General features: G+C 52.1%; 1 protein-coding gene across 1 annotated transcript in view; it reads left to right on the top strand.

Annotated features, from left to right (window-relative positions):
* The first annotated feature begins 6,223 nt into the window (after positions 1-6,223).
* Positions 6,224-7,846, top strand: part of LOC140389167 (uncharacterized) — a 188,978-nt gene continuing 187,355 nt past the window's right edge. The window contains exons 1-3 of the mRNA XM_072473328.1: positions 6,224-6,857; positions 6,946-7,041; positions 7,135-7,368. Of these exons, the coding sequence (XP_072329429.1) occupies positions 6,447-6,857; positions 6,946-7,041; positions 7,135-7,368 (741 nt within the window). The 5' untranslated portion in view covers positions 6,224-6,446. The remainder of the gene's footprint in view (positions 6,858-6,945; positions 7,042-7,134; positions 7,369-7,846) is intronic.

Here is a 7,846-nt window from a genome sequence, read left to right as displayed (position 1 = left end):
GATTTCGCGTCCCTCCACATTAACAAGAGCTGACTCTGGGCTACCAAGGAGGCAAAGGCCAAGACTCCGGCCTCTTTTGGCTCCTGCACTCCCGGGTCTTCTGACACCCCAAATATCGCTATCCCCCAACTCAGCTCCTGGTATGTGTCCGATACCTTTCCGTCCCCTACCCACCTGCCCGAGACCACCCTGTCCTGTATCCTACGGGCAGGCAGCAGCGGAAATTCCCCCACCTGCTTCTTCAAGAAAGCGCGGACCTGCAGGTACCTAAAGGTATTCCCTGGGGGCAACCCGAATTTCTCTTCCAGCGCCCTCAGGCTAGCAAACGTCCCATCTATAAACAAGTTCCCCATCCTTTTGATACCCGCTCTGTGCCAGCTTAGGAACTCACCGTCTATTCTACCTGGAACAAACCTGTGGTTGTTTCGTATTGGGGTCCAGACTGAGGCCCCTACCTCCCCCCTGTGCCTTCTCCACTGACCCCAGATCCTCAATGTCGCCATCAGCACCGGACACGTGGTGTACTGTGCCGGCGGGAGCGGCAGCGGTACCGTTACCAGTGCCCCCAAGCTAGTATCCTTGCAAGACGCCGCCTCCAGCCGTTTACCCCCCCCTCCCCTCTACTACCCATTTCTGGATCGTGGATATGTTCGCTGCCCGATAATAGCTGCAGAAATTCGGAAGCGCCACTCCCCACCCCCCCTCCCACCCCACCCCGGCTGCACTCTAAGAACAGTCTCTTAACTCGCGAGGTCTTGTTTGCCCACACAAATCCCGTGATAATTCTGTTCACCCGCTTGAAGAAGGACTTGAGGATGAGAATGGGAAGGCACTGGAAGACGAACAAGAACCTGGGGAGGACCGTCATCTTCACGGACCGCACCCTGCCCACCAGGGAAAGCGGCAGCATGTCCCACCTCTTAAAGTCCTCCTCCATCTGATCCACCACCGCGTTAGGTTGAGCTTGTGCAGGGCATCCCAACTCTTAGCCACCCGTATGCCCAAGTAGCGAAAGCTCCTCTCCACCATCTTAAGCGGTAGCTCTCCCAGTCTCTTTTCCTGGCCCCTCGCATGTATCACAAAAAGCTCGCTTTTCCCGACATTCAACTTATACCCCGAGAAATCCCCGAAATCTTTAAGGATCTGCATGACCTCCCCCATCCCCTCCACCGGATCTGAAATATATAGCAGCAGGTCATCTGCGTACAGTGAAACACGATGCTCCTCCCCTCCCCGAACCAGCCCCCTCCAGTTTCTAGACATCCTCAGCACCATGGCCAGCGGCTCGATTGCCAGGGCAAACAGCAGGGGGGACAGGGGGCACCCCTGCCTCGTTCCTCGATGCAGCCGAAAGTACTCCGACCGCAGCCGGTTCGTAGACACACTCGCTACAGGGGCCTGATACAGTAATTTGAACAACCCTATGAATTCCTCGCCAAATCCAAATCTGCCGAACACTTCCCACAGGTACTCCAACTCCACCCGATCGAAGGCTTTTTCCGCGTCCATTGCAGCCACCACCTCTGCATCCCCTCCTTCCGAGGGCATCATGATCACGTTCAAGAGCCTCCGCACATTCGTGTTCAGCTGCCTGCCCTTCACAAACCCCGTCTGATCCTCATTAATCACTCCCGGGTCACAGTCCTCAATTCTGGTGTCCAGGATCCTGGGCAACAGTTTGGCGTCTCCATCAAGAAGCGCTATCGGCCTGTCGGAGCCACATTGCAACGGGTCCTTATCTCGCTTAAGGATGAGCGAGATCAAGGCCCCCGACATTGTCGGGGGAAGGGTTCCCCTTTCCTTTGCCTCGTTGAAGGTTCTCAGCAATAATGGGCTCAACAGCTCTGAGAATTTCCTACAGAATTCTACGGAATATCCGTCCGGTCCCGGGGCCTTGCCCGACCTCTCCCTCTCCATCCTATTCCTCTTCTCTCTGTGGGCCCTGATAGAAATGAGCTCCCCACTGATAACTGCCTTCAGCACATCCCAGACCATACTCACTGAGACCTCCCCTGTATCGTTGGTTGCCACATAGCTTTGGATACTCCTCCGAATCCGCCCACAGACCTCCTCATCCGCCAATAGTCCTACGTCCAGTCTCCACAGAGGGCGTTGGCCTCTCTCCGCCCCCAGCCTCAACTCCACCCAGTGCGGGGCATGGTCTGAGATTGCAATGGCTGAATACTCTACCCCCTCCACTCTCGGGATTAATGCCCTGCTTACCACAAAAAATCAATCCGCGAGTACATCTTGTGGACGTGCGAGAAGAAAGAAAACTCCTTCGTCCTTGGCCGAGCGAATCTCCACGGGTCCACTCCCCCCATCTGGTCCATGAACCCCCTCAGGACCTTGGCCGCTGCCGGCCTCTTACCCGATCTAGACCTAGACCGGTCCAGTGCCGGGTCCAGGACCGTATTGAAGTCCCCCGCCATTACCAGACTGCTTGACTCCAGATCCAGAATCCTACTCAACATCCGCTTCATGAACCCTGCATCGTCCCAGTTCGGGGCATACACATTCACTAACACCACCCGGGCCCCCTGCAGCTTGCCACTCACCATAATATATCTGTCGTGTTGGGGTGTTCTGGTTCACAAACAAGCCAACAATGCTGGAAGTGGTGTGACGCTATTTTATTAACTGTTCAACTATGCTAACATACTGTAAACGTGGGAATGAACAATACCAGCTTAACTGTGGACCCTTTCCTATCACTAGCTATGGTGAGGCACTCAGCACATGGTGAATGTCTTTGATGCAGGCTGTGAGCTCTGTGCTCTGAGCTGGCTGCTGCTAGAAGGAGCGGGAACTCTCCTGTCCCCTGTCTTTATAGTGCTTGTGCTCTCACAGGTGATTGGCTGCGGTGTTATGTATGCTGGTTGGTCCTACTGCATGTCCATCAGTGTGTGTATGTGATTGCATAATAATGTACTGATGTATATTATGACAATATCTACCCCCTTTATCCGCCACAATACCCCCCGGCTAAAATGCCACCCGCTGGTTACCAAGACTGCGAGCCCCCTGGTCCTCGCATCCAGCCCTGAGTGAAAGACCTGCCCCATACATCCCTTCCTCAGCCTGGTTTGATCAGCGAGCTTCAGATGCGTTTCTTGTAGCATGGTTACGTCTGCCTTTCACCGCCTTAAGTGCGAAAATTCACGGGCCTTCTTGACCGGCCCATTCAGGCACTTCACGTTCCAAGTGATCAGCCTGGTCATAGAACATAGAACGATACAGCGCAGTACAGGTCCTTCGGCCCACGATGTTGCACCGAAACAAAAGCCATCTAACCTACACTATGCCATTATCATCCATATGCTTATCCAATAAACTTTTAAATGCCCTCAATGTTGGCGAGTTCACTACTGTTGCAGGTAGGGCATTCCACGGCCTCACCACTCTTTGCGTAAAGAACCTACCTCTGACCTCTGTCCTATATCTATTACCCCTCAGTTTAAAGCTATGTCCCCTCGTGCCAGCCAATTCCATCCGCGGGAGAAGGCTCTCACTGTCCACCCTATCTAACCCCCTGATCATTTTGTATGCCTCTATTAAGTCTCCTCTTAACCTTCTTCTCTCCAACGAAAACAACCTCAAGTCCATCAGCCTTTCCTCATAAGATTTTCCCTCCATACCAGGCAACATCCTGGTAAATCTCCTCTGCACCCGCTCCAAAGCCTCCACGTCCTTCCTATAATGCGGTGACCAGAACTGTACGCAATACTCCAAATGCGGCCGTACCAGAGTTTTGTACAGCTGCAACATGACCTCATGACTCCGGAACTCAATCCCTCTACCAATAAAGGCCAAAACTCCATAGGCCTTCTTCACAACCCTATCAACCTGGGTGGCAACTTTCAGGGATCTACGTACTTGGACACCTAGATCCCTCTGCTCATCCACACTTCCAAGAACTTTACCATTAGCCAAATATTCCGCATTGCTGTTATTCCTTCCAAAGTGAATCACCTCACATTTCTCTACATTAAACTACATTTGCCACCTCGGAGGATTAATTTCCAACCCCCACCACCCAGCCAATCCCATTTTTATGCCAGCCACGTGCCTGTGCCTCCCGCACACTCCAACTCCCCAGCCGGAGGCTCCCCGTCCCAACTCAGGAAATTGCTTCCCCTTCAGCCAGCAAAGCAGCATCCCAGCCCAACCACCCCCCCCCCCCCCACTCAACCCCCCTCACCCTAGTCAAGCGTCCGCTTAACCCCCCTTCCCCCCCCCATTGCACTCCCGCAAGTCAGCTGACTCATGCTGACCCCGGCCACTCCCGCCTCTACCTCCATTCCCACTGTTGGCTCCCTTTACGGGTCTTCAACCACCTCCCCCCCCCCAACTAAGAGAGCCCCCCCCCTTCTTCCTGTGTGTCAAGAGAAAAAACAAAACTCAATCAAACAAACAAACTTCGGGTGCTATCGCCAACGTAGAGCGACCCCCCACCCCACCCCGCGACCCCCCCCCCCCCCCCCCCCCACCTCCCACCCGCAAACTGCTCTCATTGTCTGGCCTGTCCCCGCCACCTGTGATGCAGCAATTCACCAACTGCGACCCGGCCCAGAACCTTGAGGGCCCAGAACAAAGGGGCAACAAAAAAAGTAAAACACAGGAAAAACCAACATAACACCGACCCCCCCCCCCCCTCCCGACCCCCCAGCCCCCCCCGCCCAGTCCCCACCGGGGTGCCCCAACAACATACAGCAGTCCATTAGTTTGAGTCCAGCTTCTCGTTCTTAATAAAAGTCCACGACTCATCCGGCGTATCGAAATAATGGTGCCGGTCTTGGTACGTAACCCACAGCCTCGCCGGTTGTAGCAGCCCGAACTTCCCTTTGCTGTGAAGGACCGCCTTGGCCCGGTTGAATCCCGCACGCTTCTTGGCCAGCTCTGCACCCCAGTCCTGGTAAATACGGATCTCGCAGTTCTCCCACTTGTTGCTCCGCTCCTTCTTCGCCCATCGCAGGACACACTCCTTATCGGTGAAGTGGTGGAATCTTCCCATCATAGCTCTCGGCGGCTCATTCGCCCTAGGCCTCCTTGCCAGGACTCTGTGCGCCCCATCCAGCTCCAGGAGCCGCGGAAAGGCCCCCAGGCCCATCAGTGTTCCCAGCATCATGGTCACATATGCAACCACATCCAACCCCTCCACGCCTTCAGGGAGACCCAGAATCCGCAGGTTCTGCCTCCTCGACCTGTTTTCCACGTCCTCCAGCTTCTCCTGCCATCGTTTGTGCAGCACCTCGTGCGCCTCCACTCTAACCGCAAGGCCCAAAATCTCGTCCTCGATATCAGAGGCCTTTTGCTGCACCTCATTGATCGTCGTCCCCTGCATCTTCTGGGTCTCCACCAACCTTTCAATAGAAGCCTTCATAGGGGCCAACATCTCCGCCTTTAACTTGGTGAAGCAGCTTCTAAGAAACTCCTGCTGCTCCCGTGACCACTGGGCCCACACTGCCTGATCCCCGCCGGCCGCTATCTTGCCTTTTCGCGTCCATTCTCCTCTCTTCTCCAAAGCTGCTTTTCTGATCGCCCCACTCTTGGTCCACTCCATACAGCGCTGGGGGACCCCCACTGTTTCCTTCCCACACCGGGAATCGTCGTCCAAGTGCCGGAGCTCCGTAAAAGGGCCCAAATGTCCGTTGTCGGCGGGAGCTGCCGACCGTGTGACCTACCTGGGCATAGCCGCAACCGGAAGTCCCTCTTGAGTCACTTCTATGGGAGGGATTGGCAGGAACAATCTCGGACCTGGGAACGCTGCAGTGGATTTCAACTCCTCTGAAATGTTACTCAGGTAAAGGTCGACCCCCTTACCTTTAACCTTGTGAACTTGACTTTTTCGTAAACATATACAATATGTCAATAGGCAGCTAATAGAAATAAATTGCCCATTACAATTTGCATGGATGGTTCCAACAGAGTGACACAGAAGCAGATGTCTACCAGAGTGACCAGTGAGAGACTGATCAACATTGTGGGTTTAAAGGGACAGGACATGATTCACTGTACAATACAGATCAGCTTGTGCGACCCATATGTTTAAACACACCTTAGACATACACTCCTGGGGAGTTGCTTTGAGGGAGATATATATGAAGGAGAGCAGCAGGATTCCTGTCGCTCACAGGGTTAAACCTCCACCTCCTCCCATCCTCTGTCCAGCCACACCCAGTGCCCAACCTTCCACGGACTTTCACCCTCCCCGGACTTGCAGTCTCCTCTCCTGCGTTCTCTTGTTCTCGTTCAGCCCTCTCGCTCGTTTCTCCTGATGACTGATCTAGGTTTGGCCATTCTGTGCAAAAGTGGATGGGGAATAGACAAGTGAACAATATTAACACCCTGAGCATAATAGTGAACTTCATCAGGAAATCACTGAGCTGAAGGTAAATAACATCGACACAAAAAGTGGTTTGAATCAGGAAGTGCTGAGTGTGAACATGGCTTCCAGACAGCAGGAGGAAAGTTGGACCGAGGAGGCAATTTGTCCCATTTGTCTCGATTTCTTCACTGATCCGGTTTCACTGGAGTGTGGACACAACTTCTGCCGCTCCTGTATCACCGAGTGTTGGGAAAAGGAGGAGAGAAACTCCTGCCCGGAATGTAGACAGGAGTTTCCAGAAAGAATCCTCAGAGGATGTCGGGCCTTAGCGAATCTGGCTGAGAAAGCTCGAAAATTGAAGCTGAATGGGAAAGAGAAGGAAAGTAAACTTCACTGTGAGGAACATCAGGAAGAACTGAAGCTGTTTTGTGAAACTGACAAGAAATTGATCTGTGTGATTTGCAGAGATTCGCGGGAACACAGAGAACACCGCTTCATCCCGATTGAAGAAGCTGTTAAAATCTACAAGGTAAAAGGGAACAGATTTGATCCCCTGATTATCTGATCACATTTTCAGGGTCGAACTTTTATTTTCTGATTTTCTCTCCCAATCCCAGAATGGGGTGAAATCTTCCTTCGATTCTCTCACAGAGAAGAAATCGACGGTTCTCGAAATGGAGCAGCAGCAGAAACAGAAGATTTCCCAAATTAGGGTAAAGTCTCCCTGTGCTGAGCTTCCAAATTTAATTCATTATTTTGTTGTTTTTATTACAGAAACATGTTATTTTTAATGTTTCTTCTTGTAGAAACAGTCGGTCAGTCTGCAGAGCCACATCACATCCGAGTTCACTAAAATGCGCCAGATTCTCACTGAGAAAGAGCAGCGTTTCATCCGAGATCTCAGGGAAGAAGAGGAAAAAATTCTAAAACCAATGGAGGAAAATCTTTGTGAAATTCAGGAGAATTTAAATTCTATTCAGGAGAAACTCTCAAAGTTGGAAAACCAGTTGGAACAAAAAGACGGAGTGAGATTTCTGAAGGTGAGGGATTATATTTCAGTTTCGTTCAGTGAAAGTTCACAGTCACAACATGATCCACACGAGCCTCCTCCCATCCTACTTCATTTCCCTGTAAATATATCCTTCTGTTCCTTTCTCCATCATCTGTATCCAGCTTCTCCTTAAATGTATCCCTGGCTTTCCCTGGGTGGGTGGAATTTAATACTGTTCCCCCCAGGGTACATTTAGTCAGGGTGTGGGGTGAGTGGAAGGGGACATGGGGAATAACACTGTGTGGAGTTTCTGTTGTTTTTCCATCTCTACACATGATGTGGAGATGCCGGCGTTGGACTGGGGTGGGCACAGTAAGAAGTCTTACAACAAGTCCAACAAGTTTATTTGGAATCACGAACTTTTGGAGCATAGCTCCTTCATTAGGTGAGCAAAGAGGTAGTTCCCGCTTCACTCACCTGATGAAGCAGCTACGCTCCGAAAGTTCATGATTCCAAATAAACCTGTT

The sequence above is a fragment of the Scyliorhinus torazame genome, chromosome 14, assembly GCF_047496885.1.
Source record: "Scyliorhinus torazame isolate Kashiwa2021f chromosome 14, sScyTor2.1, whole genome shotgun sequence".
NCBI classification, from domain to species: Eukaryota; Metazoa; Chordata; class Chondrichthyes; order Carcharhiniformes; family Scyliorhinidae; genus Scyliorhinus; species Scyliorhinus torazame.
Note: the sequence above shows the minus strand (reverse complement) of the source record. Positions and strands in the feature narration are given on the sequence as shown.